General features: G+C 37.5%; 3 protein-coding genes across 6 annotated transcripts; 2 read left to right on the forward strand and 1 right to left on the reverse strand.

Moving 5' to 3' along the window:
• On the forward strand, window positions 623-4,221 carry LOC109717962 (E3 ubiquitin-protein ligase RGLG3-like). 2 transcript variants are annotated; one of them, XM_020243931.1, is made up of 12 exons: window positions 623-661; window positions 1,018-1,176; window positions 1,755-1,839; window positions 1,955-2,095; window positions 2,171-2,284; window positions 2,585-2,682; window positions 2,771-2,850; window positions 2,931-3,036; window positions 3,202-3,329; window positions 3,419-3,554; window positions 3,640-3,696; window positions 3,842-4,221. In XM_020243931.1, exons 2-12 carry the CDS (start codon window positions 1,030-1,032, stop codon window positions 3,926-3,928), a joined length of 1,179 nt encoding a protein of 392 aa, XP_020099520.1. In that variant the 5' UTR covers window positions 623-661; window positions 1,018-1,029; the 3' UTR covers window positions 3,929-4,221. The 2 variants fall into 2 exon arrangements, with proteins under 2 accessions (XP_020099520.1, XP_020099526.1); XM_020243937.1 differs by having other exon boundaries at window positions 625-661; window positions 1,021-1,176.
• Window positions 4,541-10,855, reverse strand: LOC109715540 (PHD finger protein EHD3-like). Of its 3 annotated transcripts, XM_020240628.1 has the most exons (9): window positions 10,446-10,562; window positions 10,010-10,185; window positions 8,547-8,993; window positions 7,532-7,987; window positions 7,178-7,423; window positions 6,553-6,828; window positions 6,181-6,270; window positions 5,940-5,984; window positions 4,541-5,842 (listed from the first exon to the last, which is right to left on the reverse strand). In XM_020240628.1, exons 2-9 carry the CDS (start codon window positions 10,091-10,093, stop codon window positions 4,934-4,936), a joined length of 2,553 nt encoding a protein of 850 aa, XP_020096217.1. In that variant the 5' UTR covers window positions 10,094-10,185; window positions 10,446-10,562; the 3' UTR covers window positions 4,541-4,933. The 3 variants fall into 3 exon arrangements, with proteins under 3 accessions (XP_020096217.1, XP_020096199.1, XP_020096207.1); XM_020240610.1 differs by lacking the exon at window positions 10,010-10,185 and having other exon boundaries at window positions 10,446-10,854; XM_020240618.1 differs by lacking the exons at window positions 5,940-5,984; window positions 10,010-10,185 and having other exon boundaries at window positions 10,446-10,855.
• LOC109714243 (probable receptor-like protein kinase At1g11050) lies at window positions 14,071-21,689 on the forward strand. The gene is given in 8 exon segments (XM_020238807.1): window positions 14,071-14,315; window positions 14,632-14,705; window positions 18,831-19,183; window positions 19,523-19,876; window positions 20,390-21,313; window positions 21,315-21,488; window positions 21,491-21,589; window positions 21,591-21,689. Coding segments are annotated over 8 exon segments (2,322 nt in total).

The following is a 23,046-nucleotide window of genomic DNA, read 5'->3' on the forward strand; positions in this document are numbered from 1 at the left end:
GATTCTGTGTCACGCACTTAAATTTTATGTTGTTTTTCGTGACGCCCCCTTTAATTGTGTGGAGTTGAGATCACGGGGTGGTGAGCGAATCCCGAGGAAGGTAATAAATACGGGAGCAGCACACGTTAGGGAGGTGACGACACTCGTATGGTTCATCAGATTCGGAAATTAATTGCATGCGCCTGGTGTATATATACACCAAGTCGATCTCGTGAACCACAACTAATATTCACGAAATTTGCACTTTGAAATCACAATATTTAAAGAAACTTTCTACAAAAAAAAAAAGAAAAAAGAAAAAAAAATTCACAAATTTTATATCGAAAATAAGTGGTACGAAATATGGATTGGGAGACTCATTTTGAGCCCTATTTATATATATATAGAGTAAGTTATTAAATGTGGGGTTCACGGTGCACCGGGTGCATACGTTATTTCTACTTTGGCCACGTTAACGTTGGAGGTAGCGCTCCAACGGTTCGGCAACAAGTCAACTGTACCCAAAGAAGAAAAGATAAAATTTAAAAAATAAAATAAAATAAAATAAAATAAAATAAATTAAAGAGTATATATATGCGTACACTGTGATCTCCTCCTTCCTCGCCTCGGTTTTTGGGTCTCGAATTCTTCTTCTTCTTATTATTCTCTGCAGTTATTTTTGGTATTATTCGTCTGCTTCGATCTTATTTTTTTATTGTCTCAATTATCGAAAGATTCTATGATTTATGATAATAATTATATTTTTCTTTTGAGTAACTTGAAAAGAGTTCATGTTACGGTACACATCGTCGCATCAATCATTTATTGTTTTAATAATTTATATCACTTAAGTAATCTGTGATTTTACTATATATGCTGATTTCTCGAAAGAAACTTTTGTTTTTTTTAACCTGTCTTATAATTTTGGTAGCCATTTGCTCTATTTTTGCATAGCTAAGCATATGCTCCTTCACTCTCTCATGGATTCAAGTGTGTTTTTTTTTTCTTTTTTCTTTTTTCCTTTTTTTGGGGGGGTAGAAGCCAAAGGAAATGGGGAATGCGAAATCGACAGAATTTTCACATCCTTACAATTATCATTCACAAGAATCCTTTTCGGTTTGCCGTCGCGCCGGGGACAAGAACACAAAGAAGCAACAACCAGCATTTATAGCAGATAATTTCAACTCTCTTGATGAGGTGAGTTGCATACAATATCTATGTTTTCATTATATATATATATATATATATATATATATATATAGAGTGGAGCTAGAATACTTTTAGAAGTACCAAGTGGGAGGTGCTTAAGAGTTTTTAGCCCTTGAATGGTGAGATGTGAGATTGAGATGATGGTGGTAAGTGGTCGTAGGTGGAATAGTGTTTGATCCAAGGAATATTAGTAATTATGGAGTGAATCCAAGGGTTAGAAACTTAGAAGCACCAAGTAGATGGTGCATCTAAAAGTATCCTAGCTCAACTCTATATATATATATACATATATATATATATATAGTTGAGCTCCTGTACTTCTGAAAGCACAGGAGTATCTGTGTTTGTGACTTTTTAGCTATTGAATAGTCTCAAGATCTGCACAGCACTAGTAAAGATGACTTAAGGGGATCATATATGTATTGATGTATGTGTCCAGAGCTTGTTAGCTTCTTTAGTATCAAATTATCTTATGAAATATAATCAAAACATTAAGGTTCTATATATATAAACTTTTCATGTGTTATTTGTTAACATTTTTTTTTTCCCCTTCATTTTGTTCATAGGTTATCACTGCATTGAGAGATGCTGGTCTTGAGTCATCAAACTTAATATTAGGAATTGATTTCACAAAAAGCAATGAATGGACAGGTATCAATTTCTATACATAATCCTAAATACCATGATGTATGAAAATGTGTAGCTCTCTACATATTTAATGTAGACATTTAATCTTAACATTCATAAATAATTGGTATATATATAGGAAGGCATTCATTCAACAGGAGATCTCTGCACTCGATTGGCGACACTCCGAATCCTTACGAGCAAGCGATCTCGATAATAGGCCGCACATTAGCTTCCTTCGACGACGACAATTTGATACCGTGTTTCGGTTTTGGTGATGGTAAAGTGTTTACCCTTCATTTCGTAATCTTTGTTTTGTGCATTTTTCAGCTAATGCGTATTCGTTGTTATGTAGTAACTACGCGCGATGAAGAGGTCTTCAGCTTTTTCCCTGATCACCGGCCTTGTCGTGGTTTTGCGGAGGCGCTTTCGCGATATAGAGAAATTGTGCCCTACTTGACACTCTCCGGTTTGCGCCTTTACCTTTTATGCTCTTTTGTTTCTCTGAAACTTTCATTTTGTTGCATATTTGACAATTAAACTGCCACTTCATTCACTGTAATTCTTTTCTGCAGGAAATGCGAATAACTGTTACTGCACTGCTTTGTGTTAAACTTTATCATCACTTAACCAATTGAACAAAGAAACAAATAGAATCTATGATACTTATTCACAATTCAATTATTGAGTTTCATTTTCACTTGAATTACAAAATGTATTGCTAGCGAAGTTTACGATTTTTAAGTGATTGTTGCTTGAAAATATGCAGGTCCGACCTCTTTCGCGCCTCTCATTCTCGCAGCAGTCGATATCGTGGAGAGGAGCCACGGCCAATATCATGTTCTCGTCATCGTAGCCGATGGACAGGTCAAAATGCTCCGTATTTGTAAACCATAAAAATCGAATTTGATTTGCTTCTAAGATTAAATATTTGTGCCTCAATTTCGATCTTTAGGTCAGCGGTGGTTCGACTCAACCAAATGGTGGTTTTAGCCAGCAAGAACAGGCAACTATAGATGCTATAGTATACGCTAGGTATAGTCGCAAAATTGGCCCTTTTTAACTTTCATGTTGCTTCTATTTTCTGAATTTTCTAATACCAATTATACTCGCAGTTACTATCCTCTTTCGATCATTATGGTTGGCGTCGGTGACGGTCCGTGGGATGCGATGCAGCAGTTCGATGATTTTGTTCCTCGGCGGTCATTTGACAACTTTCAGGTAAAACACGTATTTGCAACTAAGTTCTCCGATATTGTAGTGCCTGTTTGTTTCGGCTTTTGGATAAGCTTCTCTACTTTGAGAAGCAGCAACGAAGCCATAGAACTTATATATATGTGTGGCGAGAAGCTAGTTTTTACCAATGAAAAGAGCAAAATAATGCAGTTTGTAAACTTCACGAAGATCATGTCCGGAAACATGACTATGGAAAAGAAAGAGGCAGCATTTGCGCTTTCGGCCCTCATGGAAATTCCTTTTCAGTATAGAGCCACTCAAGCCCTTGTGCCTACTGAGTAAGCCTCCACAAAACTCTTCTTTATATTAATCTTTTGTTTCAGATTAATCTTTCGCGATTTAATGAAAAGTAAAAAAATCCAATCAGAAAGAGCAAGGAAATAACTGGTGAGAGAAAGCCTCTTCGCCCGCCTTGTGAAGTTATCGAACACGACAATGCGACGGCATCTCGTGAATTCACGAAGAACATCCAACCTATGGAGTACAACATCCCACAAGAGAAGGTGTGGTTTTATGCATAGGCAATAACATTTAACTCTGCTTACATTGAACTTCTCTGAGTATCTGCTTCTATTTTCTTTTTGCAAGGCTTGCTTTATATGCTTCGCAAATCCGAAGGATATGGCCTTCGGCTGCGGTCATTTGGTAAGCATTTATATGTAACATGATAAAAACCAAACATGGGTCAAAAGTTAATTTCAGTTTAGAATTCGAGTTTATTTATTTGAGTCGATTGAGTCGACGAAATGTTAGGGTTGCTGCATTCATCTACTTCCTTTTCTGTATTTAGACTTGCAGAAACTGCGGCATGTCGATCGACACATGCCCCTTGTGTCGCGCACCCGTGACGAGTCGAGTTAGGCTTTTCCCCTCGTAAACATGGCTCATTCCCTAACTGAAGATTCAGCATCTCTGGGAGTTTCATTACCTCAGGAGAAGCTCATTGTTGTTGGAAGTGAAAATGAATCAATTTGTGAAAGATGTTTAACCTGTTTGTCTGAATTGAGCATCAGTATACATTGGAAATTACAATGCCTGGTGCTCTTGATGTAAATTATGTTGTATATTTTGCTTGGATTGCTAAAGAAACTTGTTGTAAATGATTGAAAATTTGAAATTATAAGGTTTGCTTGCTCTCGCTTTTCGCGCGCAGGGCAATACTGTTGCCTATATTGTAAGATCAAATGTGATTTTGATCAGAAAAAATGATTTGCCATGGAAATACCAGCACATATCTCTGTCCTGATCAAACTATTTTCCTCTTGAATACAAGTTTAATATAAACATTAAATTGACACTGAAGTTTGTGACTATATCTGCTCAACACAGAGATAGATACAAATAAACAAGTTACATGTTTCATTTTGTTCTTTTCCCCACGTGAAAATGCGATAATTTCCCAGCATATTACACACACTATATGAATGAATTAGGGGGATGAAAGGCCTAAATACTGCAACTTGTGAAACAAAACAGAACCCAGCAAAAATGCAAAGAATCAGAAAATTGGCAATTTCTAAACAAGCACATTTTTTTAACAAAAAATGCATTGGGAGATGTGCTCGGAGGAAAATACATTGCATATTCTCACAGGAAAATACATCTGCAAAGACTCAGCAGGAAAAAGAAAGAAAAGAAAACCAGCTTCTGATAGCTTCTAATTATGTCTAGAAATATTCCTGGCGATTGAAGCCTTCGAGATGAAGATTTTCCGGCAATTCTGTTTGATTCCAAGTCCAACATATTTAGTAGTGCCCTTATAAAGAGGAAAGAGCATGGTCATATGCATCATTTTCGCAAAATTACACGAAGGAGATGGATCACTCCAAACATCTGTTAGAAAGATGGAAAGACAAATTCTAGCACTGCTCATCCAAATCCATTAAGGTTTTACAAAATGAGTGCAGTGATGTCCTTTCTTGCTCTTATCACGGCCGCGCATATTCTCTTCAAATTTCAGCTTTTCAGCAGCGCTCAGAAGCAAATCCACCCCACAAGTACTCTCATTACCTCCTTCAACATCATTACTAATCCTATGTCGTTTGAAAATCCCTTGCTTGCTTCTCAAAACTTCCCTCTCTCTCTGCGCATTGCACCGTACACAGTACCACTCGCCTGTTGGTACTAAATCACGAGGCAGGTCCACACAGTAAATATGATAAGCCTCCTCACAACCATCACACAACAAGATCTTGTCGTCGTCTTTATCTGAGAGACAAGCTCTACAAAGGCATGAAGGACATAACCAACAACGTATGTTCCACGGTACCGTGCTTGCTATTTGTCGGCTATTCAAGCATCTTATGTGGTAGAACTTGTAAGGACAGTCAATATGTCTGCAAACTAAAAACCTCTTGTTTTCCTCTTCGCATGTTCCACATAGCTTGCACAAGCGAGAAATAGAAGTTCTCGCCTCATCCAGCTCAATATTTGAAACAGAACTCACTCGGGAATCATTAGCTTGGGAGTCATCTTCAAGCTTATCATATGCTGCACAACTCTGGTTTAAGCTATCTTTTCGAACATAGGTCATTGAGATAGGCTTGGGCGGTTCTCTTTTATTAGTGCAGTAAGGAGTAAAATGAGAGCTTCGAATCGGTTTCAATTTGGTAGCGGAATTTGGACACGAGAAGTGGCTTTCCTTGCCGTTTGCTTTGGCGCTACACTGTTGGGAAGCTGAAGTTTTGTGAAGGCTAGAGGGCTTGGTTTGATTCACTTTGGCTGAATGATCTAAATTGCATGTATTTGATTTCACGGAATTCTTCTGTTCAACAACAATTGCACAGTTCTTCTGCAATAGTAGAAAGAATATAAAAAACAAAGTTCCACTGGGAATAGTAAAGCAGCATCATACGAAGTGGTATATTTAAGACTAATATAATGCTTGCCTGAGTCTTGTGTTCATTCACACCAAGCTTCGAAACTTCTCCAGCCTACGGAGATAGCCAAAGGATCAAAAGTACAACCAGAATACAGATTACCAAGAATTTTATAAAATGTTTTCCTTTTTTTTTTTCATTTTTTATTTTTTGAGTTGGTATCAAAGACCAGAACGCAAAAATCTAGACCAAGCAGGATCAACTTGACAAAAAAAAAAGCTCGAGTAAGTGAGGAGTTTATTAATATCACCTGCTTCTGTGAGGAAGCACTTGACATGTTTGAAAGACATTCTGCTAGATGAATCATTTTCCGACCAACTTCTTTAACTTTTTCCCACGCCTGTTGGAAAAATACAAATTATTGGTCTCATACATCTAAATTGGTAAGTTGTGAAGAGCATGTTGTATATTAAAGATTTTCTGATGACTCGGAGCCTTAAAGTCTGCCCAAGCAATCCAGAAAGACCCAGAAAGGATGAAATCTAAAATATAGTTTTTCTTTTTCCCTTTTCACTTAATAAAACTCGCTGAGCCATCAATTGTTTCCAGGTATAACACCAAGGAAGCACCAAAATATAGAGAACAGTTAAACTCGACTATAAGATCAACAAAAGACAGCTACCTGTTGGATATCTTGATCAATCAATCCAGGCGCACGCCCATAATCTCCATTTTTCATCTTTGCATTGATAATGCTGAAATCGAAGAAGCCTTTTGTCTTGTTGTCTTCAAAAGTTCTCCAAAGTAAATCACATAAGAGAGCAAAATTCTCTGAACATAAAATATCAACCAAGTAACTCTGGCACTTGGTACTGTTGACAAGTGTATCTGCCTCACTGGTAGGTTTTGATATGCCTGAGGCTGCGGTTGTGTGCATTTCATACCCCTCAAACCTGTCCTGATGATGGTGGATAAGCTTGATTAAAAGAAATTTTTGAACATAAACATTATGAGATGTAGGATCTATTTGGCCTAGCTGGAGCTTCTGTAAAAATACTGTTTGAGTAAAGCAATTCGAGATTGACAACTACATCAAAATTCCCTCAACAACTTCCTGCTACAGAAGCTTCAATACTCTTTTGGACCCAAGAAGCATGTTTCAGCTTCCCATCCCATCATAGCAGAAGCTCTACATCTTTTTGTTTTCCATGCAAATGGTTGTTGCTTCTCAGAGCAGAGAAGATATATTTAAGAAGCCAAACCACACTTGCACATGGTGAAAAGTAAACAAGATGAGTTTCTCCTACCTGTGGTTGTTCAGTGTTCCTGCTGATGTCAGACACCTCCAACCTTTTGGTGAGACCAGAATGACCCATTGTGAGCGCATCACAAATGCAGCTTCGAACGCCACCACTTTCACAAACATCCGGCAACTGCAACATGTTTTCCAAAACATATTTCCAGCGAGTCCAGTGACTATCTGTACTAGCACAACCATCTTGCTCAGAAGTGTTCTTTTGTAATACTGCGCCATGATGTTCCTCCATATTGCCCTACATGATACTTCAAAAGTTAGTGTATCCTCAACAAAGGAAGTATGTGCTATCTCATGCAAAAAAAAAAAAAAAGGAAAAAAAAAGAAGAAGAATCGACATAAGTACCACAGCGACGGAATTGTCAGATAGATGGGTGGTTGCCTGCGGTCTCTGCGTAGAACTCTTTGATTGATAGGGATGAATCCTCAATTGTTTAGATGTTTTCTCAAAGAGTTGACTGCGCCTTCCCGCCTCCTCCTTTGAGTTGACAAGTGGCCCATCCTTATCAACCACCATGTAATCAGAGCACCTCGACTTTGCATTATCTGTACCATCAGAAGCAGCTGCTAATCTCAATTTTCTTTCTCGCTTCATTCTCATATAATTCTTTACTGCTTTATAAACCTCATTTGGAACACTTGGACACTCAACGAGATGTCGCTTAAGTCTAGACAAACCTCCTCCATATCTAACCAAACCACACCAGTTGCACTTCCAATGATTACTGTTTCCATCAATCATCGTTCCATGCTGCCACCCAATATCTCTGCATCTTCTTTTGTTTAAACCGTAAACAGCAACCTACAGATGCATACAGAATGTTGAGACTCATCCCTACTTCAGCAGTTCAACACAATCACATCCATATTTAAAGTTTTACATTTTTCAGGATATCATGAGAGAAAAATGTCGGGGGATGGACGGCAATACGGCATGTGTCGCCCATGACACTAAATAGCATAGGAACTTCAATGCAAGGACACAGTACCGTGCACATCGGCTTTTAGCTGGGGTCAGCCAGGCACGGCACAGTATGCTTCCATGCTGGCAGGAACAATAAGCACGGCCGACCGTTCATTCCGCCGTTTACTCTCCTAGGGCTAGGATGCGAGTATGAAAATATAAAGCTGCTGTTTGATTCGCAAATAATCTTTAATCCAAATCAACAAGCACTTTTAGTTGCTAGCTCTTTGCTAGGATGGATTGCAAGAATAATTAAATTATCCACCATTTATGAAGCAAAAACAACTTACCTGAATCAAAATCACTTTTTTTTGACACTTCACAACAGTCTATGACTTTCGAGCAAAGCTTAATGACAGGAACATTCTTTGTGTATAAACAAACTTGACATAAGTACCTTAGCCACGGAATTTTCATATAGATGGGTGGTTGCCTGCAGTCGTTGCGTAGAACTCTTTGATTGATAAGGATAGATCCTCGATTGTTTAGATGCTTTCTTGAAAAGTTGACTGTGACTTCCCACCTCCTTCATTGAGTCGACAAGTGGTCCATCCTTATCAACTAACATGTAATCAGAGCACCTCGACTTTGCAATATTTGCACCATCAGAAGCACATGATCTTCTCGATTTTCTTTCTCGCTTCATCATCATATAATTCTCTATTGCCTTAGAAACATCATTTGGAGCATTTACACACTTAACTAGATGTTGCTTAAGCCTGCACGAGCCTCCTCCATATCTAACCAAACCGCACCAGTTGCACTTCCAATGATTTTTGTTTCCATCAATCATTGTTCCATGATCCCACCCAATATCTCTGCATCTCTTACTGTAAACAGCAACCTACAGATGCATACAGAATGTTCAGACTCACCCCTATGTAAGGAGCCCAACACAAATTACATCCATATATTAAGTTTTACATTTTCACGACATCATGAGAGAAAAATGTAGGTAGATGGACGGCACATGCATCGCCCACGACACTAAATAGCATAGAAGCTTCAATACTACGATGCCGTACTGTGCACATCGGCTGTTAGCTGGGGTCAACGTGGCATGGCACAGTACGGCTTCCATGCCGATAGGAACAATAAGCATGGGCGACTCTTGATTCTGCCGTTTACTCTCCCAGGATGCGAGTGTGAAAATACAAAGTTGTTGTTTGATTCGCAAATAATCTTTAATCCAAATAGACAATCACTTTTAGTTGCTAGCTTTTTACTAGGATGGATTGCAAGAATTGTTAAATTATCCACCATGTATGAAGCAAAAACGACTTAGCTGAATCAAAAGCACAGTCTATGGCTTTCGAGCAAAGCTTACTGACAGGAACATTCTTTGCGTATATCCCAAAAAGGAATGCCTATGCAGCCCTGTGCCCAGGATGCCATACCGTGTTGAGGCTGTGCAGCACGTGGCATGTGGTCGTGCCGATACTGTATTGATTTTTTTTTTTTTTGAACTTTTCAAGGCCTTTTTGGAGCTTTTTTTTAATATGAAAAGGTTTTAAAAGGTTTTTTCTTAGTTAAAATTAGTATACCTTGTAGATTTACTAACATTTGAAGCAATTAATGAGTTCCATTGCATAATGCGACTAAATTTTAGTTGGAAAATACAAATTTAAAGATTTTCCCCAATATTTTTCTTATCTTTTTAGACCTAGTGAATTTACCCATATTGGTGCCTTGCAATGATATCTACCCACTTATAACTTCAAATTTTGTTTTCGTGATTGTACCGATTGTACTACGTAATACTAAATTTTGTGAGATATGCCATTTGTTTATAGCCATTAGAAACACTAAAAAGCTCTAAAATGTTATTTTTTAACAAAATTTAGATATAAAAGCCCTTACCAATGCGTGCCAGTATGCCACTTGTGTGCCAGTAAGCCGTGCCAACATTAGCACGGGGCATAAAGCTGTTCTGTGCCACGCCATGCCAATGGCTCATCGACACTTCCCGTGCCAATGGCACGGAAATCCTTGATAAATCCATACTATTTTTCGGACCCTTTTTCCTTCTTCGGACACTGAAATATTAATTCAATTACGCGCTATAACAGCAGGCATTAATCTTCAACTTCACATTTACTGATAAGTGTTAACAAACTTCTCCATTACAATTTCCATTCCAATTACTCTCAACTCTAAACATGAAAACATATATCTACACTACTCTGCACCATTTGATCAGATGATTCCAACAAAATTCTTATCAACAACTAGAGAAGTTTTGATCTTTACTGGAATTAAATGTAAACAAAAAAAAAAAAGAGGAAATTTCACTTACACCGCCGAAATCGGAGCCCGGATTTGCGCATCTCCTCCTCTTGTAAGTGATCAAATGCTCCTGCGCATTTCTCACACCACCGGAAATTTTACTTACACCGCGGGAATCGGAGCTCGGATTTGCGCATTTCTTCCTCTTGTAAGTGATCCACAGCTCCTCCCCCGAATCCTTCGGATTCAATCCACTGTAGCTCTTCCTCTCCCCAAACATTTTCCTATAAACCCTAATTTGCTTTTTCTCACCTCCTAGGGTTTCAAACAAGGCCCCCAAATCCCACAAATCATATAAATGCTTGGAACCCTGATTGAAAAAGCAACAAAAAAAAAAAAAATCTTAAAAAGGTAGAGAATTTTGGGGAGATTGGAGGAAGAGGAAAATAAGGATTGATGAGAGGAGTGAATAGAAGAAAAATAAAAATTTAGGAGAAAATAATGAGGACAAGGTTGAAAAAAACAAAAAGAAGAGGACCCAGATGCAAAATGTGGATTTTAGTAGAGATTTGTAGGGATTTAAAGAAGGTTTTTTTTTTGGCTTCTACTGGGAACTGAGAAAAGTTGTTTAAAGTACTCCCAGGGAAAAAAACATAAAAATAAAAATAAAAGTAAAAAAATAAAAGAAAATTATAAAAATCTTGGTAATATATTAAGGATAAATTTCAATTTGCTTTATTTGAGATTTAGCATATTTTCTACTCTGACACTTTTCCATAATTTTATTTTATTTTATACAATAATTTATCGTCCAAACCGGTGGTAAATAAATACTTTTTAAAACTATATGGTGGTAAAATATAGAGTTTAGTATAAGACAGTAAAATATTATACTGTACTACTCTGCGGTTTACAAAGAGTGTTACTTTACTATCCTATTTTACCGTATGTTATTAAGTAAAAAAAAAATAACAGAATAATTAAATATTATTTTTAAATCACAGTGTGGCAGAGTGATAATACGCTAAACTTCAGAGAGCAAATTGAAGTATACCCTAATAAATAGAAAAAAGATTATGGACTTTGCTTAACTAGTACATAAAATTTTAAAAATTTACTATAAAATTTAAATTTAAATTTTTAACTTTTAAATTAAAATTAAAATTTGAGTTTTAAATTGTGAATTAAATTTATTTTTGGATATTAAATTAGAATTAATATTTTTTTTATTAAAGTAAAATTTTGAATTTTGAATAAAAACCTGAATTAAAATTTCAATACTTTTAGTTCTAAACATATATATTTAAATTTTGGATTCTTCATAATTCAAGAATATAAAAAAAAATATTCAATCTATATCTATATCTACATTATATATAAATTATAAAATAAATAGTAGAAGTATATATATAATTATTGTCGGAAACAACTATATCAAGATTGGACTTGAATACAAAATCAAATCTTGATTCCAAATTCAAAATTTAAATTTAAATTTAAATTGTAAATTCAAATTTTGAATTCAAAGTTCGATTACATTTCAAGTTAAAAATTTGATATTGGATTTGAATTTAACATTGAAAATATAATTTTGAATTTGAATTTAAAAATCAATTTATGATTTTGAATTTCAATGCCAAATGTAAATTTGATATTTGGTTCAAATTTATTTAAACGTGGATTGCAGATGTGAATGAAAATTTCAAACTCAGTTTCCGATTCCAATTTCAGATTTTTGTTCTTGATTTTAAATTCAAATTCAGATTTTGGATTCAAATTTAAATTTCAACTTTAGATTTTGAAATCAAACTCACATTTAGATTTTTGAATTCAGAATTTCGAATTCAAATGTAAGTTCTGATTTTGACTCCAGAATTTTAAATGTAATTCAGGTCTTGAATTCAAATTTAGATTCTACATTTAGATTTTAAACTCCAATTTAGAATTTGTATTCAAATTCAAATTAAGAGTCAATAATTGATTATGAATATCAAAATTAAAATTCAAAATATGAAATTAAAAATAAAATAAAATTTTAATTTGAAAATCAAATTCAAATTAGAATTTCAAATTCAAAATTTAAGTTTAAATTTAAATTCAGATGAATAGATGGAAAATGATTTGTGCAGCGAACATGACACGACTTACGAAAAGAAACTATTTTGAGCCGCTCGAATTCGGCTCGAATTAGATTTTGAGGCGAACTCGAAGGGGCCTTACTCTGGCTCGAAATTAGTTCTAGTCAACTTGAATTCGGGTCAAATCTAATATGAGCCAGATTGGAGCAAGGCCGCACTCGCTCGTGTTCGGCTCGTTTGCATCCTTCAGAATCAACTACATAATATCTCAATAGAATCGACAAGTAAGTTCGCATTTGGATTAAATGCGAATCCGAATTCGAATCCAAATCCAAATCCAATGAAGAATAGTGAATAGATAGAAAATGATTTTTGCATGATGAATAAATTAATGTATCTATTCTAGGAGATTGATTATTAGAAATCAACGCTTCGAGTTTGTACGATTGGATGCCTTTCTAATTTTTTACAAAAAAGCAGTGAATCATTTATCATTTTTCGCTTATTTATTGTTTCTTTCTATATTCAATATTTAATGTTAACAACTATATAGAAATTTCAACAAATCACATATAATTTTTATAATTTTAAAATCTTAATAATTTATCTATATAATTTTATATAATTTTAAAAAAATACTAATAATCTACTCATACAATCCTAACAATCAAATAAAAATTCTAATAATTTGCATATAATCCTAACAGCCTCACTTTTTTTTATTTTTCATATAATCCACGTACAATTTTAATAATTATGAAGACAGTAAATCGTTAACCATCTTAATAAATACGGTAAATGCGATGAACAATTCACCGTCTTTAAAAGGTATGGAAGAATACGCCAATACTATGAACGATTCACCGCGTTTTGAAAAAAAATTCTACGCGGCTCCTACGTAGCGACGAGAGTGTTAGTTTGCAAAATATAAATTTGGCAGAATTATTTTTTAAATTACAAAATTTGAACAGTTTGCTGTGCCAGAAAAATTTTTAAAAAAAGCTAGAACTCATCACCGGACGGTGGAACCAGCACATTATCAGAAAAAATATACTTTAATCTAATCAATTTTCACCAAATCTATATCTCATAATGCTATTTAGCATAATAAGACCTTTCATCTAATCAAGTCTCACTCAATCTGTATCTCATAGGCTCTCATTCTCTATTCTGGATAGCAGCAGGAATCATGCTTGTCCTTACCATGAGAAAAGCGTAGTGTCTTGGTGATCATTTTGCCCTCACCGGTCATGCCCGACCAAGTTGAGTCTTGTGTCTTTCGCTTGTAGTCCAACTTTTCGTTATCAATAAAATACTCGTTGTTTGTGCCAATTTGCAGGATCCCTTTACGTGCTTTCTCTCATTTCTCGGTTGTTGCCAATTTGCGAAGTTGTGCCTCGGGATGGTTTGGCTTGGCTGGCTCGTTTTGTGCAGGTGACAGACGAGCGCCGCGCGGACTTTTCGACAAAAAGTCATTAGACCCGTGACAAGTGGTAACCACGAGTAAGGTGTGGTGGGATCAACCGAGAGTCCTTCTGAAGATCAGCTGGAAGGGGATCGAGAATCCGGAGCGCGGCAAGTTCTATTATCACTAGGACAGACAGCACGATGATCGCGATGACAATCGACAAAGACGTCAGCTGCTTCGTCGCGAACCTGGACGGTAGCATGACCGAAATCTTCCGGGAGCTCGACGCCGCCGTCCCCTTCCTGAGCCGCCTGCCTCCTGACAGCTTCGATAAACTCGACATAGAGCGGCATTTGCGGGACGGAGTACGCAAAGCTGTAAGATCGTGCGGCTCCGGCGGCTTTGTGCTTCGGTTTGAGATCACCGTGGCATTTGGCTCGGATTTGGATGATCAGTAAAAAGGCCTGAACTCGCAACCGCAGATACAGATGCAGATCCTATCTATTCTCCTACTATAGATAGAAAACCGCCGACGCCCACGACGGTGGTGTCTACAGAAGCAGTTTCTTCGTCGTGTCCGATCTGCATGGCTAAGTTGTTCGGAGAGGAGTCGAAGGCCGAATGGCTTCCTTGCGTTAATGACTTAGAATTGAGCGAGTCCAAGGACTAACTAGGCTACGGTTTCCGTCTCTGAATTTTAGGTACAAGGTCGTTAGGAGAAGAGAAAGAGCATCTTGATTTTTCATTTAGTTAAAATTTTTTTTTCTCAGTGCGCAGTTGAGATTAACTCAGGGATTTATTATGTTTACAGTTGAGATTAACTCAGGGATTTATTATGTTTACAGTAGGAGTTTGGTTTGGTAACTTATTTGATATATTGTGGTTTATTTTCAATTCTCATTCGTTATTCTTTTATACAAAACTAGATTTTTGGCTGTTGCTAGATTTTTGGCTGTCTACAAATACTAGATTTTTCAATTCTCCTTTGTTATTCAATTTATTTTATATATATATATATATATATATATATATATATATATATAGTCCGGCTATTATATTCTTATGAGTACGATTGTCTTCGCACTCATAAGTCGTTTTCAATGATAGAGTTTTCGAATCGACGATCCATACCGTCAAATATTTTCTAGAGCATTTAAAATTTCTAGAAATTAAATTTTATAATTTTTTGACGTCATTTACCTTACGATCAGAAGATTTCAAAATTGATAATTTTTAACGGCCGGTATGGGATACTTGTTAGTTTAACGGTGTAAAAGAATCAGGATTAATTGAATTTTTGATAAAAAAATTTATTCACTATATCTAGATAAAAGATCAATAACTCCGATCTTAAATCGAAGGAGTCGATCATTAATTTTTCGAACGTCGTTTACTATTCATTTTATGCCTACTTGATGAACTTTATTATGATTTCAAATAATTACGAAATTTATTTTTTAGAAGTTTCAAATACTCTAGATCATATTTAATATACTGCATCGTCGATTCGGAAGCTCCATTATCGAAAAAAACTTATGAGTACGCAGTCCTCTATTAATAATCACAAAATTAAATCAAATATTTTATCAACATTAAAATTATTAAATCTGCTCAAATCAAGTAAGGTAATGCCGACAAAATTAAATCAAATACTCTATCAGCATTAAAACTAGCTCCATTAATAATCACAAAAGCGAATAAAGAAGCAACATGTTTGATGCACTAATTGTACTATTGCGCAAAACATCCATTTATTTTATTAAATTCACAAGCATATCTTTTTGTTTCATCCATTTCATCTAATATTTTAATTTATATTGAATAATTAGTTGCAAATTTTATATATATTTTTTTATGTTTTGGTTTACTAATATAAATATGGACCTGGTGTACAAAATAATTTTTTATTGTGCAATTTGGTTAGATAATCCAAAGGGGTAATGTTAGATGACCCCAGCACCATTAAGTAATGCACAAATAAACAACTGCACCCACAAGTGGCAAGAGCATTCTTACAATAAACAGATAGATCACACCTTAGCATTCATGGATTTTCCTCGTGGACGAAACCAGAAATTAAGATTCAAGGGGCCAAAAATTAGTTTGATAGAAAAAAATTCAATTTCGGATAGTTAAAAAAAAGATTTGTTGAATATACTAATCATTTTTTTTTTTTTTGAGAGAGATAGGTAGCACGCTATCCGTTTCGTTTATTTCTACCGTTTATTTCATTTAGAAATAAACTTAGCAAGAAATATGAATCAACTAGGATTCGAACTTGAGTCTCGAGTACCAACCACAAAACCCTTTGCCACTTACTCTAGGGACGGTACTAGCAACAGTATAACGACAATATACTAAAAAGGTAATAAAATTGTAAGAGCTGACGGAAAATGATCAAAAATTTGAAAAAAAATTGAGACACAAGTTTTATTAAAAAAATTAATTGTCACCACGTTGGGTCGTCAGTGGAGAGTAAGTCCAACTAGGACAAACCGACAACAACGCAAAAGCACTAAGCCCGACTCCGGAGTGGCACTCGTGGGTGCTATCCAACCGAGTACGTAAGCGTATCTCTGCCGAGCTCAATCAGACTCTCACAGACTGTAATTAAAGCAGAAGGGTCTAACAAGTCGAACAACCATACTATGTTAAGTATTTTGTACTGGCAAATTTCGTGAATTGAGTCGGAGTCTTAAATAATCGGTGCATATCGTTGAAGATCGAAGAATCCAAAACTTCGGAGGAAACAAAAATTCCTTAAATTAAAATTTATAATATTTTATTATAAGCCCTTAATGGTTTCGCCCCTGGTTTTCCTTATTTCCTGTCTATTAAATTTAATATACAAATATTTATATATATAAAAGTGATCATCCTAGGTCGATTTCAACTTAACTATTAATATCTAATACACTCCGTAGGTATCTTTTCTTCGGATACTGTAACTCCAAGAGCAATTTCTGTTTCAAATGAAATATTTGTGTTTATGAACATCTTAAAATAAGTCTATTCGAATGCAATACTTTTCAAATAATTCTTACTTCCATTTCAACAGTTGGTACGATATCTTTCATCTTACACTGTAATTCTCGTTTGGTACGATTTTTGCTCTTTGAGATAAGGTTTATTTCAAGTTGGTACATGATCATACTTATGATTCAATTGTAGTCCAAACAATTATTCATCAGATGAGTCCAAACCACTTGTAACCACTCTGTAGTACTCACTACTCACCACTCACCAGCAAAACTTTGACAATTAGCATAAAAATAAAAAAATCACCACCTACCTAGATTTTTTTTTTTTTTAGAAAAAATCTAATAACCATTGGCATGATACTATTCAAGATCTTTATAACAAGGAAAAACTTCAAAAAACTCTCTCTGTAGTTTCGCACCTTTTCATTTTAGTACCATATAATTTAAAGTGTATCAAGTTAGTACCATGTGGTTTCATACTTTCTTACTTTAGTACCCTGTGGTTTAAAGTGTATCAAGTTACTATTTTGTGATTTTATTTTTGTATCAAGTTAGTATCCTATGGTTTTATTTTTGTATCAAGTTAGTACCTTGTGGTTTTTAAAACACAGGATACTAAAGTGATAAAGTGTGAAACCACATGGTATTAAAGTGAGAAAGTGCAAAACCATATGATGCTAACTTGATACACTTTAAACCACATGGTACTAAAGTGAAAAAGTACAAAACCACATGGTACTAACTTGATACACTTTAAACCGTAGGGTACGAAAATAAAAAAATATGAAACCACAGGGGTTTTTTGAAGTTTTCCCTTATAACAATATTAGAATGGCTACAACAATATCTGTACTATGTAATATTATTTTTAAATCAAAATAACTTATAATTCAAATATAACTAATTATGTGGTGCACTGCAATGCATGCCATATTTAAAATTTAATTTAAATTTATATTTTAAATTTAAATAGTTGTTGGTGGCATGAGTCTATTTTTTAATTAATTTGTTTTTTAAATTTAATTTGTTTCGAATTTTTTATTTGTTACTTTTAATTATTTAATTTTTTTTGCAATATGTATAAAATATTTCTTTTTCCATTTAATATTTTGACTCTCAATTTTTATCCGTCTTTGTATATAGTATAAATATAGGTATAGATATAGGTTTATAGAGTAGGACTACTGTGTTATTAGGAGGATAACAATTCTTGTGCTTCTAAGTATTTAATTATTTATCAATTTTGATGGGTGGTTAGGATGAGAAGAAGAGAAAAAAAATTAGAAAAAAATTTAAAAGAAAGAGATATTGAGATACTCAATTTTTTTTCTAATTTTTTTTTTCTTTTTCATCCTAACAATTCATTTGAAATTTAGAAGTAAAAAAACTGTTGTTTTTCTAATAATACAGTAGGTCTACTCTAGGTTGATATACTTTTTTTTTTATTTTATTCGGTAAACTTTAAATACCACCTTTGTGGTTTCGCACTTTCTCATTTTAGTACCCTGTGGTTTAAAGTGCATCAAGTTAGTGTCATGTGGTTTCATTTTTATCTTTTCGTCAGCTTTTTCGTTAATATTTCGTTAAACTATATACAAAACACTTCAAATACCCTACCTAGATTTATCAAATATTTACTTTAGTACCCTTTAGTTTTAACTTTATTACTAATTTAACGAAAAAAATTAGTGAAATAGATAATAAAAAGATATAAAACCACAAGACACTAAATTAATATATTTTAAACCACAGGGTAAAAATAAGAAAGTGTAAAATTACAGGGATGGTATTTGAAGTTTTCTTCTTTTTTTTTTTTTAATTTTTCTGCCTATCTGTTATAACAGAGCTTTCATGTAAACGGTCTACGGCTGGCCAGGTGAACACGGTCTAGGCAAAAGTATTCTGTTCTCTTTCTCTCTCCATGTCGGCTCGGCTCCCAATTCCAATCACGCAATCCATCTCCGCCGCCTCCCTTTGACTCCTCTTAGCGCGCGCGCTCTCTCTCTCTCTTAACTCCCCGGCCCCGGCGCCGGCGCCGGCTCCGGGGCCGACGGGCACCGATTCCGACGCCTCGACGACGACGACGTGCCCCATGGATATGAGCTACGTCTCGACCTTCCCGTGGGACCACTCCCCCTGCGAGCCCGCCGCCTCCGCCCACAACCTCACCGCGTGCTGCCAAACCCTCCTCTCCGTCTTCGGCATCGCCTTCGCCGAGCGCCTCCGCTCCACCGGCCTCTTCAACCTCCCCTCCGCCGCCTCCTCCGCCGCGTGCCTCTCCCTCTTCAGGGCCCGCCTCACCTCCCNCAATTTTTATGATATATATTACCTCGATGACAAAGCTAAGATAAGAACAAATTTAGATGAACATTAAAAGTGAAAAAAAAAATTAAACTAATTAGCAAACAAAATTCTAAAAAAGAGTACACAAATTAGTAAAAGGGCGACTAAGGAGGAAAATTATCTCCAACCTATCCTAAAAGATGTGTCATTTCCTATTCCATCTCTTTGGTAGAAGAAAATTTTTAAAGACATGTCTTTCCCCATTACATCAATTCGAATTCTATGCTCTTCTCTTAAATTCTTTAAAATTTAACTTAAAATTTTATTTCTTTTTTATCTAAATTTCTTTCAAGCTCTCTCCTCTTTCTCCTCACCCCAGTCTCATCAGCGGTGGTGATGTGATCGAGATCGCGACAGGCATTGTGATCCCCATCCCGCTCTCGACCTCGCATCACGCACCCTCCTCATACCCATCCGCCCCTCCCCGCTCCCCTTCGTCGCCTCCCCCGACTTCTGCGCCGGGATCGTCAACACCTCCGGCTGGTCCGCCGCGCTCCGCTCCTCCGACTCCGCCGCCACCGCCGGGGAGCATCTCGCGGCGGCGTGCGGCGGCGACATCGCCTCCCTCATGAGCTGCGGCACGTGCTACTACGCCGCCACCGAGGTCTCCTCCGTCCTCACCGCCCTCGACGGGAACACCTCCCACGCCACCCCGTGCTTCTACCTCACCGTGCTCTACGCCGCCGGGGTCGTCAACNGAATGGAGATTTACGCGATCTTTACTTTTCATTAAAGTGAATAGTAACCCAGGTTTTCGGAGAAGCCAATGAGTAGAGATGGCTTTCGGCGCGTATCGAACTTTGTTCATAGTGAACCAATAGCTCGTTTTCAATGGTTCGACTGTCGTGGATCCAATGGCGTTGACGGATTTCAGGTTTGGCGCTCGGATTTCAAGAAACTGGAGATACATATATTTTATGTATTTGTGTGTACGTGGTTTTGCCAGTTGGAAAGAGGATGGGTTTTGTTGTGAATTTGCCACCAAACCAAGAAGAACAAAATTGTGAGTTTGATGTCTTTGTCGTGCTGATCGCACTGGTATGATCCATTCGCAAATCTGACGGACGAATCTCCTAATATCGCGCGTTGTTCGAGGAGGGGTCGTAAATGGCAAAATGGTAATTTTGCGATAAGCCCTACATTTTATGTACCGTTTTGTGTGAAATCGAATATGGGGGTGTGTTCGTGCGTTTTAGCATTCTAGGGTTTACACCATCCTAACCCTAACCCTAACCCCAGCCGATCCCGCTCCACCGCCGCGGTCGCCGCGATCTCCGCCGCCGCCGCCGCCCTCGCCCTCGCCCTGGCCGCCGCCGCCCTCGCCCTCCTCCTCTGGCGATCCCGCAGGAGGAGGAAGAACAGCAGCTGCTGCAAAGCCCTAGCGAGCGATCCCGACCCGATCTCGCCGCACCCGCGCCCCAACACGGGATCGATCGCGTTCGACATCAGGGACCTGGATAAGGCCACGGACCGCTTCTCCCCCCGCAACCTCATCGGCCGCGGCGGCTTCGGCGTGGTGTACCGCGGCGCCCTCCCCGACGGGTCCCTCGTCGCCGTGAAGAAGGTGCTCGACCCCCAACTCGACGACGGCTCCGGCTGCGGCGTCGCCGGAGACGACGAGTTCCACAACGAGGTCGAGATCATCAGCAACCTCCGCCACCGCAACCTCGTCCCCCTCCGCGGCTACTGCATCGCCCACGGCGACCTCTTCCTCGTCTACGACTTCATGCCCAACGGCTCCCTCGACCAACACATCTTCCCCTCCTCCCATCCCGCCCCCAAAACCCTAACCTGGCCGGAGCGGAGGGGCATCATCCTCGACGTGGCGAAGGGGCTCGCGTACCTGCACTACGGCGTGAAACCCGCGATCTTCCACCGGGACATCAAGGCCACCAACATCCTGCTCGACCGCGAGATGCGCGCGCGCGTCGCCGACTTCGGCCTCGCGCGCCGGAGCCGCGACGGCGAGTCGCACCTCACCACGCGCGTCGCCGGCACGCGCGGCTACCTCGCCCCCGAGTACGCCCTCTACGGCCAGCTCACCGAGAAGAGCGACGTCTACAGCTTCGGCGTCCTCGTCCTCGAGGTCATGACCGGCCGCCGCGCCCTCGACATGGCGGCCGCCGCCGTGCCGCAGCGCCGTGCTCGTCACCGACTGGGCCTGGGCGCTCGTCCGCGCCGGCCGCGCCGAGCACGCCTCGACCCCCCTTACTGGCCATTGGCAGCAGCGGCGGCGGCAGCGGAGCGGGCAATCGAAGGGGATCATGGTGAGGTTCGTGCTGGTGGGGATTCTGTGCGCGCACGCGCGATGGTGGCGCTGCGGCCGACGATCGCCGACGCGCTGCGGATGCTGGAGGGGGACCTCGAGGTGCCGGACGTTCCGGACCGGCCCACGCCGCTAGGCTTTCACGGCTGATATACGGCGACGGCACGGGCGCGATACGTTCGCGGCCTCGCCGGCGCTCAGCGGCCCGTGCTTGGACGCCGGAGACATGCTCAGGTGAAGAGAAAGGTGGCCGTTTTAAGTGTTTGATGAAATACCTGTTCTATCTTAATCTGGAGGAGGAGAATATTATCATGTCTATATATATATATATATATATATATATATATATATATATTTTTTTTTTTTTTTTTTTTTTTTTTTTTTTGTGTGTCAATTATAGAACTGATACAAACTGAGTGTGGTCTTCTGCAATCATACGTAGAACCAAATTGGAAGCTGATTTTGAATACTTCACCCAAACTACTCCACAAACTTAGTAACTGGGCTAAGCTTTCACATGATAGAAGTGCTAGAAAATAGTTTTATAGAAATGGTAAACAAGGGTTAAAACAAAAACAAAAATAATATGATACTAACAATCTTGGGCCTAGTACAGTAGAACTAGCTTTACTGCCTATTGGGCATTTTTGTTTTTGCTTTCGGCTACAGTAATCTCTAGCAGGATTTCCCACAAACAAAATTTTTATTCTGAATCAGTTATTATTATTATTAGGTTTCTTATTTCTTCAATTTCACTCTCTAATATTTAAGATGGGACAGAAAAGTTGTTGCCATCTTAACTGTTCAGATAGCTCAGTCAACTACTCAACTTTGATAATGTGATCCTCATACATACCTTTTAATGTGGCTCACGAAATTATTGCGTATGTTACAAAATAAAATATAAATTTTTATTATCGACAGAGTATGGGCATGTTTGGTTCGCTTCTTTTTCACCCTGAAATCGGAATCGGAATGGGTGAATCAGTTTGTGGGTGTTTGGTACGCGGGAGTCTCATTCCGATTCAGATTTCCGAGTGGAATGGGAATCTCTCAATCACCTCTTTTTTCAATCCCGCCTAGAAAGCCGGATTGGAAGTTTGAATCTGGACAGAATAGATATTTATTCGGATTAAATTTATTTTTTCAATTTTTTTTAATTAAAATATAAGTTAAAATTTAAAAATTAAATATATAATTTTAAATTTTAATTTGAACTTAAATTAAAAATTAAAATTTAATCAAGTATTTTGAATCTAACTTATGAATTTGAATTTAAATTAAATTTTAATTTATATAAAGTTTTATTCAAATTTTATTTCAAACTTAAATTAAATTTATGGATTCAAATTAAAATTAAAATTGTAATTTTAAATTTTGAATTTGAATAAATCAAAATTTAGTTTCATATTTTGAATTATCCACTTAACTTCAAAGTTTAATTTTTAAAAAATAGATTTAAAATTTTGACATTATTTCAAAATTTTGACGTAAATTTTTAATATTTAATTTTTAATTTGAATTAAAATTAATATATTATAAAGATAATGTTAGTATATTAATTTGATTACGTATTTTATATCTACTTGAACCAA

Source organism: Ananas comosus, linkage group 1 (genome assembly GCF_001540865.1).
Source record: "Ananas comosus cultivar F153 linkage group 1, ASM154086v1, whole genome shotgun sequence".
Lineage (NCBI taxonomy): Eukaryota > Viridiplantae > Streptophyta > Magnoliopsida > Poales > Bromeliaceae > Ananas > Ananas comosus.